Source organism: Muscardinus avellanarius, assembly GCF_963383645.1.
Source record: "Muscardinus avellanarius genome assembly, chromosome: 10".
Classification (NCBI taxonomy): Eukaryota; Metazoa; Chordata; class Mammalia; order Rodentia; family Gliridae; genus Muscardinus; species Muscardinus avellanarius.
In genome coordinates, this window is record NC_137796.1 from 48,224,419 (window position 1) to 48,243,501 (window position 19,083).

The 19,083-nt window shown below is 50.1% G+C and overlaps 1 protein-coding gene across 1 annotated transcript; it reads left to right on the forward strand.

Moving 5' to 3' along the window:
- Positions 1–6,815: 6,815 nt before the first annotated feature.
- On the forward strand, positions 6,816–18,114 carry HAUS5 (HAUS augmin like complex subunit 5; the record flags this gene model as incomplete). Its single annotated transcript, XM_080703057.1, has 19 exons — positions 6,816–6,913; positions 7,750–7,812; positions 7,898–7,930; positions 8,054–8,078; positions 8,649–8,754; positions 8,835–8,994; positions 12,009–12,078; positions 12,169–12,251; positions 13,364–13,421; positions 13,581–13,705; positions 13,900–13,966; positions 14,050–14,180; positions 14,354–14,516; positions 14,923–15,003; positions 15,087–15,232; positions 15,469–15,580; positions 15,660–15,792; positions 17,750–17,882; positions 17,997–18,114. 19 exons carry the CDS (start codon positions 6,816–6,818, stop codon positions 18,112–18,114), a joined length of 1,905 nt encoding a protein of 634 aa, XP_080559183.1.
- Positions 18,115–19,083: the final 969 nt, after the last annotated feature.

Sequence of the window (19,083 nt, forward strand, 5' to 3'; positions counted from 1 at the left end):
TTTGAAGAAATTATCTCAGAGGCAGAATACTACTACCACACATCCTTGGGAACGTGGGACAACCTGCTGGGTGAAGAGGGTGCTTGGATCGGAGCCTGCCAAGGGGTGAGGCCGGTGCTAGGGCCAGTGAGGCCGGGATCAGAGCCTGCTGTGAGGCAAGGCTGCTACTGATGCCTCCGAGGCCAGGATCGGAACCTGCCAAGGGGTTAGGCCGGTCCCGGGGTCAGCGAGGACGGGATCGGAGCCTGCCATGAGGCAAGGCCACGACTGAGGCCTCTGAGGCCCAGACCGGAGCCTGCCAAGGGTTTGGGGCTGGTGCTGGGGCCAGAGAGTCCGGGATCGGAGCCTGCCATGAGACAAGGCCGGTGCTGGGGCCTCTGAGGACGGGATTGGAGCCTGCGGAGGGGTTAGGCCAGTGCCCAGGCCATCAAGGCCGGGATTGGAGCCTGCTGTGAGGCAAGGCCGGTGCTGGGGCCTCCAAGGCCTGGATAGGAGCCTGCCAAGGGGTGAGGTCAGTGCCGGGGCCAACGAGGCAGGGATCAGAGCCTGCCGTGAGGCAAGGCCGCTACTGAGGCCTCCGAGGCAGAGTTGGGCACCAGCCAAGAGGTTAGGCTGGGGCTGGGGCCAGCAAGGTCAGGATTGGAGCCTGCCGTGAGGCAAGACTAGTGCTGGGACCTACGAGGCCGGGATCGGACTCTGCTGAGGGGTAAGGCCGGTGCCTGGGCAGCAAGGCCGGGATCAGAAACTGCTGTGAGGCAAGGACAGGGCCAGGACTTGCGAGACCAGGATAGGAGCCTGCCGAAGTGTTAGGCCAGTGCCAGGGTCAACGAGGCCGGGATCGGAGCCTGTTGTGAGCCTAGGCCGGTCCTGGGGACTCTGAGGCTGGGAGAGGAGCCAGCCGAGGGGTTAGTTCAGTGTGGGGGCCAGCGAGGCCAGGATCAGAGCCTCCCATGAGGCAAGGCCAGTACTGGAGCCAGCAAGGTCGGGATCACAGTCCTCCGGGTGGCCAGGCCACTACTGGGGCTGTCAAGTGTGGGATCAGAACTTGCAATGCGGCATGCACAGAGAAATAGCACAGAAAATAAAATCCAGATGCTTCCCCTAATTAGCAAAAACTAGGAGGAAAGGGGTAACAGGAGGAAGTCGAGTAGAAGAAAGGGCCCTATTGAGAAGCAATTAAGGTGACCAATCGAAGGGGAGGGGATGGGGAAGGATGGAATCTCTTTAAAACTCATGAGGTGCTTAAACAATTATATCAAAGATAATCACCAATTAAGCATGGGATCAAGGGAGGGGGAGGGAATGGGATGGGGATTGGTGAGGGCTTATTGGATGATGTGTGCTTGTATATCCTCTCAAGTCTTGTATTCCAAAGTGATGTATGATTACAAAAAAAATAAATAATTGCCACAAAAAAAAATTAAAAAGTTGGAGGTGTAGCGAAGAGGTAGAATGCTCCTAAATTCAATCCTCAATACTAATACTACTACTAATAATAATAATTGCAGCAAACATCAAATTTCACAGTGATTAGGATAATGCTTCGATTAAATAGCCTCCATATTCTTGTACATAAACAATTGCTAATTAAGATCTATTGTGGCCAGACGTCCGGCTGGTAATCCCAATATTTAGGAGGCTGAGACAGGAGGATCACAGGTTCACGGCCAGCCCCAGCTATTTATTGAGGCCCTCTGCAACTTAGATCCTGTTTCAAAATAAAGAATAAAAAATAGGACTGGGGGTGTAGCATAAAAAGATATATTGTGGCAGACGAGGTGGTACAAGCTTGTAATCCCAGTACTTGGGAGGCTGAGACAGGATGATTGAAGGTTCAGGGCCAACCTCAGCTACTTAGTGAGGCCCTCTGCAACTTAGTGAGACCTTGCTTCCAAATAAAGTATAAAATAGGTCTGGGAGTATAGTCCAGAGGTAGAAAGCCCTTGGGTTCCATCCCCAGTACCAAAATAAAGAATAAAAAAATAGGGCTGAAAGCTGGGCGTGGTGGCGCACGCTTGTAATCCCAGCATTTGGGAGGCTGAGACAGGAGGACTGCACAGGTTCGAAGCCAGCCTCAGCTACTTACTGAGGCTCTCAGCAACTTAGTGAGACCCTGTTTCCAAATAAAGTATAAAATAGATCTGGGAGTATAGCCCAGAGGTAGAAAGCCCCTGGGTTCCAGCCCTAGTATCAAAGAAAAAAAAAAAAAAGAAAGAAAAAAAATAGGGCTGAAAGCCGGGCATGGTGACGCACGCTTGTAATCCCAGCATCTGGGAGGCTGAAACCAAAGGATCACGGTTTGCAGACAGCCTCACGTACTTAGTGAGGCCCTCCGCAACTCAGTGAGACCCTGTTTCAAAATTAAGAATTTAAAAAATAGAGCAGGAGATGTAGCTTGGAGGTCAAATGCCTCTGGGTTCCATCCCCAGGCCGGCAAAAAAAAAAAAAAAAAAAGATAGGGCTGAGCCGGGTATGGTGGCACACGCTTGTAATCCCAATATTGGGAGGCTGAGACCGGAGGATCGCAGTTCGCAGACAGCCTCAGCTACTTAGTGAGGCCCTCTGCAACTTAGTGAGACCCTGTTTCAAAATAAAGAATAAAAATAGGGCAGGGGGTGTAGCTCGGAGGTCAAATGCCCCTGGGTTCCATTCCCAAACTCACAAAAAAAAAAAAAAAAGGGGGGGGGGCTGGGGGTGTGTCTCAGAGGTAGAATGCCCCTGGGTTCAATCCTCAGTACCCCTCCCAAAAAATCTATTCTACAAGTCAGGTGTGGTGGCACACACCTGTAATCCCCGTGCTTGAGAGGCAGAGACAGGAGGATTGCGCAGGTTCAAAGCCAGCCACACTTGCTTAAGAGACCCTGTTTCAAAAAATAAAAAAAGTATAAAATAGGTCTGGGAGTATAGCCCGGAGGTAGAAGGGCTTCCAGAAACCCCAGTACCACCAAAAAGAGAGAGAGAGGAGAGGGAGAGGGAATCCCTGTTTCCAAATAAAAAATATAAATATAGGTCTGGGAGTGTAGCCCAGAGGTAGAAGGGTTCCATCCCCAGTACCACACACACACACACAACAATCTATTGTACAAGTTGAGACAGTGATAATAGAATGCTTATACTGAACAGGTCCTAAGTGCTGTTACATATACCTGAGAACCCTATGTGCTAGATATCACTATTATGGCCGTCATAACAGATCAAGAAATTTTGAAGCAGGTAAAACAATTTACCCAAGATCATAAGCTAGTTAAATGGATGGAGATGGGATATGAACCTAGGCAATCAAGCTCAAAAGTCTTCCAGACTTTACCACGGCCTAAGGATCAGGCCAGTTTAGTAGGATACATTATATAAAGGTTTGTGATGTCCACGTGTGTTCTTAGCTAGTTTTGCTGCAAGCTTAAGCAATTTTATTATTATAAATGTAGGAAGAAGGGACAGAATAATAAAGCACTGCATGAGAGGGATGCAGTGGAGTGCCATGAAAATAAGACACTGAAGTTTTTTAACACAAAACAGTGTTTTGTTTCTGTTTTTGTTTTGGTTTGGTTTTTTGTTTTTGGTAGTACTGGGGGTGGAACCCAGAGGCTTTTCTACCTCCAGGCTATACTCCCAGACCCATTTTATATTTTATTTGGAAACAGGGTCTCAGTTGCTGAGAGCCTCACTAAGTTGCTGAGAGCCTCACTAAGTAGCTGAGGCTGGTTTCGAACCCATGTGATCCTCCTGTCTCAGCCTCCCAAGTACTGAGATTGCAAGTGTGCACCACCACGCCCGGCTAATCAGATCTTTTCTATCTGAGCTATACCACCCTAGTCCTATTTTTTGTTCTTTATTTTGAAACAGGGTCTCACTGAGTTGCAGAGGGCCTAAGTGGCTGAGGCTGTGAACCGCAATCCTCCTGTCTCAGCCTCCCAAATGCTGGGATTACAAGCCTGCGCCACCACACCCAGCTTCCAGCTTATATATTTCAGATACAAGTTCTTTATAAGGTATATGTTTACACATATTTTCTTCTTGTCTATGACTTTTCTTGGGGGGATGCTGGGGATTGAACCCAGGGGCATTCTACCTCTGAGCTACACCCCTTGCCCTATTTCTTATTCTTAATTTTGAAACAGGGTCTCACTAAGTTGCAGAGGGCCTAAGTAGCTGAGATTGGTCTCAGCCTCCCAAATGCTGGGATTACAAACCCAGATTCTCCTGTCTCAACTTCCCAAGTACTGGGATTACAAGTGTGAACCACCATGCCCAGCTCAATGACTTGTCTTTTCATTCTCTTAACTGTTGTCAATACATTCTAAAAGTCTCAAGCATGTTTAAAAAAAACTCCAGAAATTCAAAACCCGTGGCAGATATGGTGTCTAGTTGATTTTCTTTTAGGTAGAAAAGCACTCCAAAGGTAGAAGGGTAGAGATGTTTGAAGAAAACAGCCGCTGTTGGGAAACAAGTATCAAGGCGTCACTGCTGCCAATCTTTCCTCTTGGAAGTCAACCACATTAAATCAACCTTTGAAGCCGGGCGTGGTGGTGCACACTTGTAATCCCAGCATTTGAGAGGCTGAGACCACCGGAGGATCCAAGTTCATGGACAGACTCAGCTACTTAGTGAGGCCCTCTGCAACTCAATAAGTCCCGGTTTCAAAATAAAAGAGTAAGGCCGGGTGTGGTGGCGCATGCTTGTAATCCCAGCATAAGGGAGGCTGAGACTGGAGGATCACGGTTCAAGGACAGCCTCAGCTACTTAGTGAGGCCTTCTACAACTCAGTGAGAGGTTCAAGGACAGCCTCAGCTACTTAGTGAGGCCTTCTACAACTCAGTGAGACCCGGTTTCAAAATAAAGAATAAAAAATAGGGCAGGGTGTGTAGCTCAGAGGTCGAATGCCCCTGAGTTCCATCCCCAGACCTGAAAAAAAAAAAAAAATCAAAATAAAAGAGTAAAAAATAGGGCAGAGTGTGTAGCTCGGAGGTCAAATGCCCCTGGGTTCCACCCCCAGACCCACAAAAATAAATAAACAAACAAACAAACAAACAAACCTTTGGCTGGGCGTGGTAATCCCCTCGCTTGGGAGGCTGAGACAGGAGGATCACACAGGTTCAAAGCCAGCCTCGGCTACTTAGTGAAGCTCTCAGCAACTTAGTGAGACCCTGTTTCCAAATAAAGTATAAAATAGGGCTGCTAGGAGTATAGCCCAGAAGTAGAAAAGCCCCTGGGTTCCACCCTCAGTACCACAAATAAACAAACAAACAAGCCTTTGGTGCTCTCTTATGTTTCTTAGTCCTTGAGAACTATTTGAAGGTATCCTGAGATTTTCTCCCAAACCTCCAAACCTGGTATCTCAATGGTGATCACAGTCCCTTGTCCTTGGGTCAGAGGCCAGAGCCTCCCCTTAGATGTAACCCTTAAACCTATAGAGCCCCATATTGCCTCAGTTTCTACCTTAAAGCTGCTACCCCTCCCAGGTGCCAATTTCAAGGTCTGCCCATCCAAACCCTGAAACTGAACCCTGAACCTCTCCCTGGACTCTTCCATCCTCAAGTCGGTCTCCTTTGCCCTGCTTTAGTTCCATCCTGGTCTACTGCGGTCATTCTCTCCTCCACCCCTCATCCTACCCTAGCTCTTCGTTGCTTACTCAGCTTTAGTCCCATACTTGTACCTTTCCCCCTACTTAATAAAAAAACTAGAAAGCCAGGTGTGGTGGCACCCGCTTGTAATCCCAGCACTTGGGAGGTTGAGACAGGGGGATCACGGGTTCCCAGACATCCTCAGCTACTTTAGTGAAGCCCTCTGCAACTTAGTGAGACCTTGTTTCAAAATAAAGAATAAAAAAATAGGGCTGGTGGTACAACTCGAAAGTACAACCATCTCCAGTATGGCATAAATAAATAGTTGTGTTTTGTTTGTTTTTTTTTTTTTTTTTTTTACTTTTGTGTGTGTGTGTGTGTGTGTGTGTGTGTGTGTGTGTGGTACTGGGGGTGGAACCCAGAGGCTTCCTACCTCCGGGCTATACTCCCATACCTATTTTATATTTTGTTTGGAAACAGGGTCTAAGTTGCTGGGGGCCTAAGTAGCTGAGGCTGGCTTTGAACCTGTGAGGTTCTCCTGTCTCAGCCTCCCAAGCGCGAGGATTACAAGCGTGCGCCATCACGCCCGGCTAATAAATATTTTTAAGAACCTTAGAGGCGTAGGTTCTATCTTGGACAGTACGGTGACCTAAGAAAGCATATTGAACGGAAAAGTCCCTAAATGCTGCCATTTCTCGGGGTTCTGTTTGAGACTGAGTCTTCCTCTCTCTGGGGCTCGTGCCTACTCCCACAGAACATCCAGATCTTTGTCCTGGCCTCCTGGGCTCCCCAGAACTCGCGCTGCTCTTTCTGTCCCCAAAATGACCCACCCCTCACGCATATTTTCTGCCATCCCTACCTAGTGATGCGTCTATCTGCCTTCCACACGTCCTCAGACAGGAGACACCCTTTTTCTGAAATGTTGAGAGCAGGAAGTGCTGCACCTCTGAGCTCAGAACTCGTTCTCCTAGGAGGCGAGTCCATTTGCCAAGGAAACAAAGGTCGACATTAAGAATATTAAGTAGCGAGCGGGCGCAGCCAACTCTCTCCGGCCTTCTCATCTTCACTCGGCCCGACCCATCCGCGAGGAGGAAAAGCTGCGAGACCCTGCGGAAAGGTTCTCAGAGGCCACAGCTCGGAGTCCGGCCTGGGGCCGCCGCGGCGCGCTCGTGACGTCACTGCGGCGCGCTCGTGACGTCGCGGCGCCCCGCCCCGGAGGAGCGGGCGGGAGGCTGCGAGCCGGCGGCCGCGGTCATGGAGCTCGCGCAGCAAGCGCGGGAACTGGCTCGCTGGGCGGCTGAGGAGCTGGGGGTGCCGGCGGCGGCCCGAGCCCCGGAGTCCACGCTGCGCAGGTGAGGCCGCCGGGCGGTGAGGACTCGGCACCCTGAGATGGAGCCTCCAGCACCAGCCCGCACCCCAGACGGCCGCCAGCCTCGGGGGGGTTGCCAAGACATAGGTTCCCAATGGGCGCTGCTGGCCGCTTTGGGGGTGCTGGAGCGAAATGCCGATACATAGAAGGATGCACATTTGTCACGGCCTCTTTCCATTCATTCGTATGAAGAAGATCCATTTCCCGGGGGGGAAGGAGGGCCTCCGAGTAATTTTTTTTCCCCCCTGAAAAGGGGGCGGTAGGCCAAATCAGTCTGGGAACCTCTGTACGCTCCCACCCTGGGGGTAGTACGTTCAGGAAGAGAAACTGGATTTGAATGAGAAGCACTGGAAGGCCCCAAGGGCAGTGTCCCTAGCACTAGTAAGGGTGGTCCATGAGTTCGGTTTCCCCGTGTGGAAACCGAATGGGAATGGGAATGGGATCTCCAGAGTAAGGCTGTCCCTACACCACCTCGAGGCCAGCCCCACCCTGGCCAGTGAGGAGACTCGAATTAGTAGTGACTATCCCCTGGGAGACTGAATGTATTAGGAATGAAGACTCATGACGGGTCATGAGAGAACACCTCCTGGGTGATATACTTCTCGCCCCACCTCTCGTAGTTTCTGGAGCAACCCTATCCCAGGAGAAAGGAAACACCCCACGATGGAATGAGGATATTCCCACACTTATTGAAACACCCACCGTCTCAGTGACTAAGGAGGGAATATCTTGCCCTCAAAATGTTCCCTTCCCCTCCCCCAAAAGGGAGAACTCCCTAGCCAGTACTTTCCCTACCACCAGTACACACTGTCTCCTCAGGCTGTGTCTGGGCCAGGGGGCTGACATCTGGGCCTACATCTTGCAGCATGTGTACAGTCAGAGGTGAGCCAAGTTGGGAAGGGTAAGGGGCAGGGAAGAGGGTAAAGACAAGTCCCACAGTAACTTCCATTCCACCTCTCCACTGTAGGAGTGTCAAGAAGATCCGTGGAAACCTACTCTGGTAACTGCTTCTCAAAACTATCTCTGTTTTCCTAGTCCCTCCTAGCTTTGTCCCTACCCACAGCCTCATACTTCCTGCCTTTCTCCTGGAAATCATCCGGTAACTCTGGCCTCATTTCTTCAGGTATGGCCACCAGGACAGTCCAGAGGTGAGAAACCTGTGCTATAAGATTCTCTTTCATCCAAAAAAAAAAGAAGAATTTGTAGGTCCTGCTTGGTACTGGGTATGCTGGGGACACTGGGTCACAAAACAGCCCTGACCTCTGCATTCCCAGGGTTTACAGAACAGAGGGAGCCAGCCATGAGCCAGGGGTAGGGGGAGACTGCATGTATACATGCCATCAAAGCTGAGGAAGGGAGATGGGGATGGGACAGATTTGGGAGAGATGCCGTAGGTGTAAGAGCCCTGATGACATCTAGGGAGGCCTCTAGGAAGCCTAGATATGGGGCTCAATGAAGAGATCAGCCTGAGACAGAGATATGGGTATCACCAGCAGACAGAAAACAGGTTGGAAGAGTGAGTGAGGCAATCCCAGGGGGGGAGGAGGGAACCATATAGTATTTTAGTGCTTCTGTGTCAGGCACAGAAGTTGCTTAGGAAAAGTCCTCTGCCATCCCCCCAGCTCCCACATGAGGAGCCTGTTACCCCTCAAAAGATAGTCAAACCAGGTTAAGCCCTAATCAAACCAAGCATCTGACTCTGTACATGATCCCACCAGATCCGCCGAAAGTTGGAGCTGGAAGCCACTGTAGCCCGCCTGCGGGCAGAGATCCAAGAGCTAGACCAAAGCCTGGAGCTGATGGAGCGAGAGACTGAGACTCACGGTAACCCATGGGGCCAAGCAGATGGGCAGTAGAATGCTGGGTGGGAAAGGTGCTGACAGCCACCCCTGTTTCTCCCACAGACATAGCCATGGAGCAGGCACTGCAGAGCATGCGAGATACCCAACATCGAGCTCTCCTCCTCCAGGCTCAAGCTGGGGCTGTGCGAAGACAGCAGCATGGGCTCCGAAATTCCATGCAACGGCTACAGAATCAGCTCGGGCGTCTACAGGACATGGAGAGGTGGGCCTAGATGCCCAAGGGAACAGCCCTCACCAAGGCAGCCAGATATTCTCCTTAGACCTCAGTATTCTGCCCTGATCCCTTCTGGGTTCCAGAATTCTGAACTTCCACCCACAGGATTTAAGATCCATAAGTCCAGGCTGGGCGTGGTGGCGCATGCTTGTAATCCCCACGCTTGGGAGGCGGAGACAGGAGGATCGCGCTGGTTCGGAGCCAGCCTTGCTGGCTTAAGAGACCCTGTTTCCAAATAAGAAAATATAAAATAGGTCTGGGAGTGTAGCCCGGAGGTAGAAGGGCTTCCAGTACCACTAAAAAAAAAAAAAAAAAAAGATCCATAAGTCCAGAGAGTTTTGTTTTGTCATCTTATACACCTGTATCTTCAGTGCCAAGAATGATAACCAACAGTTTATCTAGAACAACCAGCTCTGGGGAAACAACAGTATCCACACAACAAGTCTCTGCTCTCCCAGAGTATTTGCTCTAATAAAGAGAAGACAGGTTGCAAACTAGGAGATAGATCCTGTCATTTAAATATGGAGATAAGTTCTGTGAAGAAAAGGTGGTATGACAAAGGCTAAGGGTGGGGGGTGCTACTTTAGCTAGGGTGCTTAGAGCAGACCTCTCCAAAGAAGTAATATTTGAGTTGGAATTTGAGGAATTTTCATGGTGAAGAAATAGCAGGAAAGATAGCCAGGAATCAAATGCAGCTCAATTTTTGCAGGCAAGAGGGACCAGGTGAAGAAGTATGGTTAGAGAAGTAGAATGCCAAGGAGGCATTAAGTTTTACTCAGTTAAGAGTTTGCACCCAACCAAGCATAGTAACACATACTTGTAATCCTAATACTTGGGAGGCTGAGACAAGGATTGCAGGTTCATGGCCAGCCTCAGGTACTGAGGCCCTCTGTATCTTAGACCCTATTTTGAAATAAAAGAATAAAATAGGGCTGGGGGTGTAGTTCAGAGGTAGAATGCTCCTGGGTTCCATCTAATACTACATAAACACATTAAAAAAAAAAAGTTCATAGGTGGTTGTGGTAGCACACATTTATAATTCCAGTAATTGGGAGACTGAGACAGGAAGATCGCAGGTTTGCAGCCAGCCTCACTTGTGAGGACCTCCACAACTTAGTGAGACCCTGTTTCAAAATAAGGAATGAAATAGGGCTAGAGGTATAGCTTGGAGATAGAATGCCTCTGGGTTCAATCCCCAGTACCATCAAAAAAAAAAAAAACAAAGGGAAGAAAAAGTTCATGCCCTCCCTTGGCCACTTAACCCTGTGAGCTTAGATAAGATATTTAACTTCTTTGTACCTCAGTTTCTAAGATCTATGGAATGTGGAATGGTGCTAGTAATTAGGTGAGCTAACTCCTATAAAGTGCTCAAAAGAGTGCCTGTTAACTAACCATTGTTATTCCGGTATAAATCTTTTTTTTTTTTTTTTTTTTTTTGGGTCCTGGTGATTGAACCCAGGAGCATTCTACACCCAAGATATACTCTCAGTCTTTTTTTCCTTTTTGAAACAGGAGTCTTACTAAGTTGCTGGGGCTGGGCTTGAACCTGTGGTCCTGGTCTTAGCCTCCAAGTACTGGGATTACAAGCATGTGCCACTATATCCAGCCCATTGTTGTTATTCTGAATGTGATGCCCATCATGTCATGGAAGTTTATTTTTTGTTTGTTTGTTTGTTTGTTTGTTTCCCTTGTGGTACTGGGATTGAACCCAGTGGTGTTCTGCCTCTGCGCTACACCCCCAGCCCTATTTTTTATTCTTTATTTTTGAAACAGGATCTCACTAAGTTGTCATGGAGGGTTTTGTGTATGTATGTGTGGTACTGGGGATTGAACTCAGAGACATTCTACCTCTGAGCTACACTCCGAGCCCTATTTTAATTTTTATTTTGAAATAGGGTCTCACAAAGTTGCTGGGGCTGGCTATGAGCTTGTGATCCTCCTATCTCAGCCTCCCAAGTACTAAGATTACAGGCATGCACTACCACAGGGGTGTGTGTGTGTGTGTGTGTGTGTGTGTGTGTGTGTGTGTGTGACAGAGATAGAGACACTAGGAATTGAACCCAGGGGCATTCTAACTCCAACCTACATCCCAGCCCAATTTTTTTTATTGATATTTTGAAACAGGGGCTTGTTAGTTTGATGAGAGTCTCACTACTTGCTGAAGTTGTCCTTGAACCTGTGATCCTCTTATCTTAGCCTCCCAAGTACTCGTATTACAGGGTGTGCCACCATGCCTGGCCTATTTTTTTTTTTATTTTGTGTGTGTGTGTGTGTGTGTGTGTGTATGTATGTATGTGGTGCTGGGGATGGAACCCAGAGGCTTTCTTTTTTTTTTTTTTTTTTTTTTTTTTGGTGGTACTGGGGGTAGAACCCAGAGGCTTTCTACCTCCGGGCTACACTCCCAGATCTATTTTTTTTATATATATTTTATTTGGAAACAGGGTCTCATTAAGTTGCTGAAAGCCTCACTAAGTAGCTGAGGCTGGCTTCGAACCTGTGCAATCCTCCTGTCTCAGCCTCCCAAGTGCGGGGATTACAAGCGTGCGCCACCACGCCTGGCTTGTACCTTTGGGCTATACTCCCAAACTTATTTTTATATTTTATTTGGAAACAGGGTCTCACTAAGTAGCTGAGGCTGGCTTCAAACCTGTGCAATCTTCCTGTCTCAGCCTCCCAAGTACTGGGATTACACGCGTGCACCACCACGCCTGGCCTCTGTTTTTTATTTTGAAACAGGATCTTGCTAGGTTGCTAAGGTTAGCTGCGAACCTACAATCTTTCTGTCTAGAGTACTGGAATTACAGGCATGTGCCACCACACCTGGCTTCCCTGCAGGGGGGGTAGAGTAGGACGTGTGAAGGAAACTAATGCAGTAAGTAGTCCTGGAAGTGGCCCTGCTACTCATTCTCAGCAATCCCTATGACTGACCCATGCTAACAATAGGAAGGGATGGGACACAGACATCTTTTCTCCCAGGGATCCCACCAACTCTCTTCCTCCAGGAAAGCCAAAGTGGATGTGACCTTTGGACCCCTGGCATCAGCAGCTCTGGCAGTGGAGCCCGTGGTCCTGGTGAGAGTCCTGGGCCATGGAGGCGAGGTTGAGGAGACCAGGGTGAGGCAGACACCTGGGTCCCTTCATGCCCCATCCTTTCTTCTCTAGCGTGATGTCCGAACAGCTTCTACCCTCCGGGCCCAGTTTCTGCAGAACCTCCTGATTCCCCAGACCAGAGGAGGTAGCATCCCGTGAGTGTTTCAGGCCCCAAGGACTCTGCAGAGAACTTGGGTTTTGGGGGTGGGGGTTATTTGCTTATTAATTCCTCAGAAAACAATCTCCTAACCAGGTGTGGTGGCACACACTTGTAATCCCCGCGCTTGGGAGGCTGAGGCAGGAGGATCGTGCAGGTTTGAAGCCAGCCTCAGATACTTAGTGAGGCTCTCAGCAACTTAGTGAGACCCTGTTTCCAAATAAAATACAAAAAATAATTCTGAGAGTATAGCCTGGAGGTAGAAAGCCTCTGGGTTCCACCCCCAGTACCACCAAAAAAATTAAAAAAATAAAATAGGCCGGGCATGGTGGCGCACGCTTGTAATCTCTGCACTTGGGAGGCAGACAGGAGGATCGTGCAGTTTCAAAGCCAGCCGTGCTAGCTTAAGAAACCCTGTTTCCAAATAAAAATATAAAAAGTAGGTCTGGGAGTATAGCCCGGAGGAAGAACGGCTTCCAGAAACCCCAGTACTACAAAAAAATAATAATAATAATTAATTAAAATAAAATAGGTCTGGGAGTATAGCCAGGAGGTGGAAAACCCCTGGATTCCACTCCCAGTACCCCCCCCCCAAAAAAAATCTCCTGTGCTATATGGATTCCAGACCCTACCCTAAAAGGAATCCCAAGCTGGGAAGAAGAGGAGATAGTGAAGGCTAGGGGTCAGGGCTGTTGCGGATAGGGAAGCCTGAAAGGCCCTGGGCAGCTGGAGGAGGCCCTTACCCAGCTAAGAAAGCAGGGAGGGTAGGCACTGCACAGGGATGCACTCAGAGATAAGGAGCTATCCAGGTGTGGGATAGAACGTCCCTACAGTCAGGGCAGGCAGGTGGGTGGGTGAGCAGGGGCAGGGGCAGGACCAGGCACTGCACCCTGAGGAGGCTTAACTAAGGTAGAGGGTCATATGTGAAGGCCTCACATCTAGCAAGCTGTAAAAATTGGGGAACTCAAATCTAGCAGGCATAGATGGACTCAGTTTCTTAATCTGTCAAGTGGAGACAGTGACACCCCTACCTTATCCGGTAGTGGTGATAATTAGAGGCATAACTGATGTGGCATAAAACATTCTCTATTTCCTTACCCAACCCCAAAGAAGTCCTCGTGAAGACCACTTTGGGACTTCATACCAGCAGTGGCTTAGCTCTGTGGAGGTAAGTGGGTGGGGCCAGGAAGGGCCACACCCTCCAGCCCCAGGACCAAAACCTTCCTTCCCATATCTGCTCCTAACTCTTCATCCTCTCCTCATTCCCGTGGGGTCCCAGCTTGCAGCCCTTCTATCCTGAGCTGACTTCACCTTACCCTTCTACCAGACACTGCTGACAAACCACCCCCCAGGCCACGTCCTAGCTGCCTTGGAGTACCTGGCTGCAGAGAGGGAGGCAGAGATTCGGTCCCTGTGCAGCGGGGACGGACTCAGAGATAAGCAGCTGTCCAGGTGTGGGATAGAACGTCCCTACAGTCAGGGCAGGAGGGTGGGTGGGTGAGCAGGGGCAGGGGCAGGACCAGGCACTGCACCCTGCCAATGGGGCTGAATCCCAGTGCTTCCTGAGGCGGTGGGCAGGTGATACTGGCTGCCCCTGAGTGCAAGGACACAGGGTTGCTCCCTTAGCAGCTCTGCCTCCACCCCAGACCCCAGACACCGGACCAATCAGACTCTGGTGGTGAAGCCCTGCCGTCCGTGGTGCATCTCATCCAGGTAACCCCCAGCCACCTTCCCAAGACCCACTCTGTCCCCTCACCACCATGGGCCATGCCCACAGACTTTGTACCATCCTGCAGGAGGGCTGGCAGGCTGTGGGTGCACTGGTCACCCAACGGGGTGCTCTTCTGAAGGAACATCAAGTCCTGACAAGCTGCCTCCGTGGCTTGGTGGAGGAGGTAGAAAGACGAGCCCTGGGACCCAGTGAGAGGTGAGGGGCTCCCTTGACAGGCATCTTTTTTGTTTCATAGGCTCCCCCTGTCTCCCTTCTCTTGCAGTTTGCCCTGTGTTTGTGGCTCCTCATACATCCTTGCAGATCTCTTTTCCCTCCCCGTGTGGCTCTGTCTTTTTCCTTTTATTTGCTTTCTTCTGCTTATCCCCTAGGAAGGTGCTAATGCTGGGGCTTCGGGGCAGTGGCCTGTGGGCAGAACTCAAGGCCCTTCGAGCCCAGAGCCAGGAGCTGGAGGATGTAGCTGGGCATCGGCAGCTTCTGCTGAGGGAGCTACAGGCCAAACAGCAGCGGATCCTGCACTGGCGCCAGCTGGTGGTGAGAGGCAGGGCCTCAGGCCTCATGGAGGGCCCCAGTGGAGGCTTAGAGCCTTGTGATCAAGAACTGGGCCTTCAGCTGGGTGTGATGGCACATACCTGTAATCTAGTACTAGAGGGGGCTGAAACAGGAGGATTGCAAGTTTGAAGCCAGCCTCAGCAACTTAGTGAGAACTGTAGCAAAAGGGTCTAGAGTTTTGCTCAGGTGTAAAATGCTCAAGTTCAATCCCTAGTAACAAATAATAATAATAATAATAATAATAATAATAATAATAATAATAAGGTCTTCTGGTCTTCACATGGGGAGGAGGCCCAGGGTGAAACTCATGGAGGAAGCAGGACCCTTTGCACAGACTGGGAGGTGGGAAGGACATGTAGCTAATCTCAGTGGCCTTTTGGTTCCCCAGGAGGAGACCCAAGAACAGATCCGCCTACTTATCAAGGGAAATTCAGCCAGTAAAAGCCGCTTGTGCCGGAGCCCTGGGGAGGTGAGATGGAGTTGGGGTAAGGTCTGGAGAGGGGTGCTGGATCTGCTAGGGATGAGGCTGTCTACCCACCTTCTTCCTCATAGGTGCTGGCTTTGGTTCAGAGAAAGGTGGTCCCCACCTCTGAGGCAGTGGCACCACAGAGCCAGGAGCTGCTCCGCTGTCTGGAGGAAGAAGCCCAACACTTGCCCCACATTCTGCTGGGCACCTTGCTGCGGCACAGCCCAGAAGGGTGAGACGGGGGCAGGCACCCACCTCACCTGCCTTGAGTAATTTCACTCCCTGAAATCCCTCCAAAAAAGTAGCCTGTTTCCCAGCTACTAGACCTCACCTTGGGTCACCAGCCCCAGACTAGTATCCTAGTCACCAGGCTCACCTCCAAGTTCCTGAGCCCCTAGAGCTTCTAGAACCCAAGCCCTCCTCTTAGTGCCCCATCCAATCTGTGCTCTGGCCCCCCACCCCCACCAGGTTGAAGCCCCTGCCCACGATCCTGCCATCCATCCACCAGCTGCACCCTGCATCCCCAAGGGGCTCCAGCCTCATAGCTCTGAGCCACATGCTGGGGCTGCCCACAGGGAAGGTAAGGGCCTATCTCCTCTAATCTGTCTGTCTTCCTCATCCTCACCCCGGCACAATGTGACTGTCCCTCCTCCTTCCAGGCACCAGAGCTGCTCCTCCCAACAGCTGCCTCTCTTCGTCAGGACCTTCTATTCTTCCAGGACCAGCAGACTCTTCGTTGTAGGGATCTGCTCCATGTGAAGACCAGTCTGCCACTGGGACCATCCACCAAGGGTAGGCCTGCCCTGCTCCCCATGTCCCACATCCTTACCTTGACCACGGGCCCCTGGAAGTAGTAACAAGCGACATCCACTACCTACTAATGCTTACTGTGCGCTTAGAGCATGTTCAGTTGTTTAATCTGCACAACAAGCCATGTAGTAAGTGCTGCTGTTCCTTCCACTCTACAGAGAAGGGAACTGAGATATAGAGGACTTAGAGCTTACCCATTGGCAGAGCTGGGTTTGGACCCAGGTAGTCTGCCATGGCTCCCTGCACTGCCCATCCATTTGCCAAGTATTCATTCATCACCCTCGGATAGTGTGCTTGCATGGTTAAAGGCTGAGCTGTGGAGTTAAACTACCTGGACTCTCTTCTGAGCCCTTTCTCTTTCCTGTATGACCCCCCTGGTCCCCAGTTTCCTCCGCAGTGGAGTAAGTTTAGCAACAGTGTCAGAGTTTCTGGGAGGATTCAATCCAGTAACCCAAACAGAGTCAGTTCCTAGTCTGTAGTAAGCACTTGGGTCCCTGGTGTGGTGATAATTGTCTACACACACACAGTCCTTACTATGAGGGAAAGAATAAAGACTCTCCGTTTGCAGATGAGGAAACTGAAACTCTGAGAGTCCAGGTGCCAGCTCAGATGTTTGATGGGGAGAGAAGAGAGAGCTGTCCAGCCTAAGAGGTTCCCTTTGGTAGATGCAAAGAACTAGGAATCAAAGGATAAATAGAAGAGGTGAATTGATAGGAAATGAATTGGGGGGTACCAGCAGCCAGGTAGAAAGAGGCCATTTTCAGGTTTTTGAGTTTGGGGGGCTCCCTGCCTTCCATCTCATCATGAGGAGGGGGAAAGTAAGACCAGTCCAAGATAATGCACAGCATGTTGCCACTTCTTGGACTTTAACATATCTGTAACAGACCTCTTGGTTCCTTTTACTCCAAAGAATGGTTTTGTTCATCTATTCCTGGTTTTCTTATTCCACCCTTTGCATCCAGGTGCTATGCCAGAAACCCTTTAGTCATCCTTAAACCATCCCAAGCCCCTCCCTTTCCCCGCTTAAACCTGTCAGCAGTCCCTGTGGTGGATCCAATCTCTAGAGTTCTGCCCCTGTCCCACTAGCCTGTGGCTTAAGGAAGTGTCATGATTGAGGTCTCAGGACAAGGATGGGAAGGAATCCGGATTCGGGCCCAAGAGGCCTAACTGCTCTAGGATGATCTGTACTTACACTGAGTTGGGCCCTGTCTGGGCACATGGAGAGAGGCTGGGCTCAGTCACAGTCCTGGTAGAGAAACCCCACAAGAATGAGGGGCTAGAGCAGGTACAGGAGAAAGCCCTGAGATGAAGGGCTTCCCATTCTCACATAGGGCCTGGGATTCAATCAGGTGTTTCCTAGGAGTGGTGAGTAGGAGCCACATAATGCAAATTCCCAGATACCAGGCTAAGAAGCTCAGACTCTGCCTTTGGGATATTGGGGATCCTTGGAGGGCTCTAAGCAGAGAAAGGAAAGGATCAGGTTTAGGCTTCAGGAAGATCACACTGGCTGCTAGGTAAAGGGTAACCAGATTGGGAGACTGAGGCCTGGAGTCCAGAGGGAAGCTGAGGGGGAGAGTAGGGGAGGGGAAAGAAAGAAACTTAGAAAGTAAGGACTAGGCGTGTAGCTCAGTAGCAGAGTGCTGCCCTAGCATGTGTAAGGTCCTGTGTTCACTCCGCAGTACTCAAAGGAAAAAAAAAAGAAACTCAGGAAACTGAGTGAATGGACTGTGGAGATTGACAGGCTTTCAGGGAGAGGGAATGATGCACCCAAGATGAGGCCTGGTAGTGGGGTACCCTTGAGGTGAGGACCCAGAAGAAGGGACACGTTTGGTGAGATGCCAAGGGCAAGGCTAGGTGACTGGAGCTTGGTGACCCATTGGCTGTAAGGCTCCAGCAAGCCACAGGACTGAAAGCTGCCTCCTGGGTTTCTAACCCCCAGAGCTGCTGCAGATCCAGGCATACCAGGAAAAAGAACAGAAGGAAAACCTGGGGCAGGCCCTGAAGAAGCTGGAGAACTTGCTGAAACAGGCATTGGGGAGGATCCCGGAGCTGCAGCAAGTCGTGGGGGACTGGTGAGAAGGACATGAGAGAGGGTGGGGGAAGTCAAACTAGGGCCATGTTAATGTGGGAAGATCACTGAGGGTCTGGAGGGCCAGGTCTTCCCTCTGACACCGTGCCTTTCCCAGGTGGGAGCAGCCAGGCCAAGCCACAATCTCTGAGGAGCTCTGCCAGGGCCTGTCTCTGTCCCAGTGGCAGCTGCGCTGGGTCCAGGCCCAGGGGGCCTTTCAGCAACTGTGCAGATGAGGAGCAGAGTCAACCAGAGTCAAGAATTTCACATTTGTTCACCTCCTCACCTCCTCCAATAAAACACTAGAAAGACAGCATCGCCGGGATTCGTCGGCCCATTGTCTTTACCCACACCCACAATCTCCCTCGGCTGTTCTGCTGCTTCTCTTGATTCCCTTGTCGCCTCTCATCCCACCAAAGCCAAGAGATGGAGTACTGTGGACCACACCCTGAGCATCACTTTCAGTGTAACTGAGAACCTCCTCAAGATGCTGGGGATACAGCACTGAACAGAAGGGACCAAAGTCTCTGCCTTTAGGAAACTGATATCCTAGGTGGGAAGAGAGACAGTTGGCAATACATAAGTAAGCAAAATAGTGTGTTGGAAGATAATCTGCTACAAAGAAAAATAAAATAGCATAGGAGGTGTGATGTGTACACGTGTGTTACTGGTGACTGAACCCAAGGGAATTCTAGCGCTGAGCTACATCCCCAGCCCTTTTTTGAGTTTTTGTTTTGGGAAGAAAAAAAAGAAACCTTGTAATCACAGTACTTGAGAGACTTGAGACCAGCAGATCCAGGTTTGTGGCCAGCCTCAGCTATTTATTGAGGCCCTCCACAACTTAGTGAGACTCTGTTCCAAAATAAAGAATTAAAAATCAGGCTGGGGGTGTAGCTCGGAGATAGAATGTAACTCGGGGGTAGAATGCCCCTGGGTTCAATCCCCAGCACCACAAAAAAAAAAAAAAGAAGAAAGAAAGAAAGAAAGAAAGAAAGAAAGAAAGAAAGAAAGAAAGAAAGAAAATAAAACAAACCTCAGCTAGGTTGCTGAGAGTCTCAGCCTCCCAAGTACCGGGAATACAGGCCTGTACCACCATGCGTGGCTACCCTTTTTATGTTGAAACACAGCCTCACTAAATTGCTGGTGCTGGCCTTGAACCTAGGATCCTCCTATCTCAGCCTCCCAAGTACTGGGATATAAGTCTA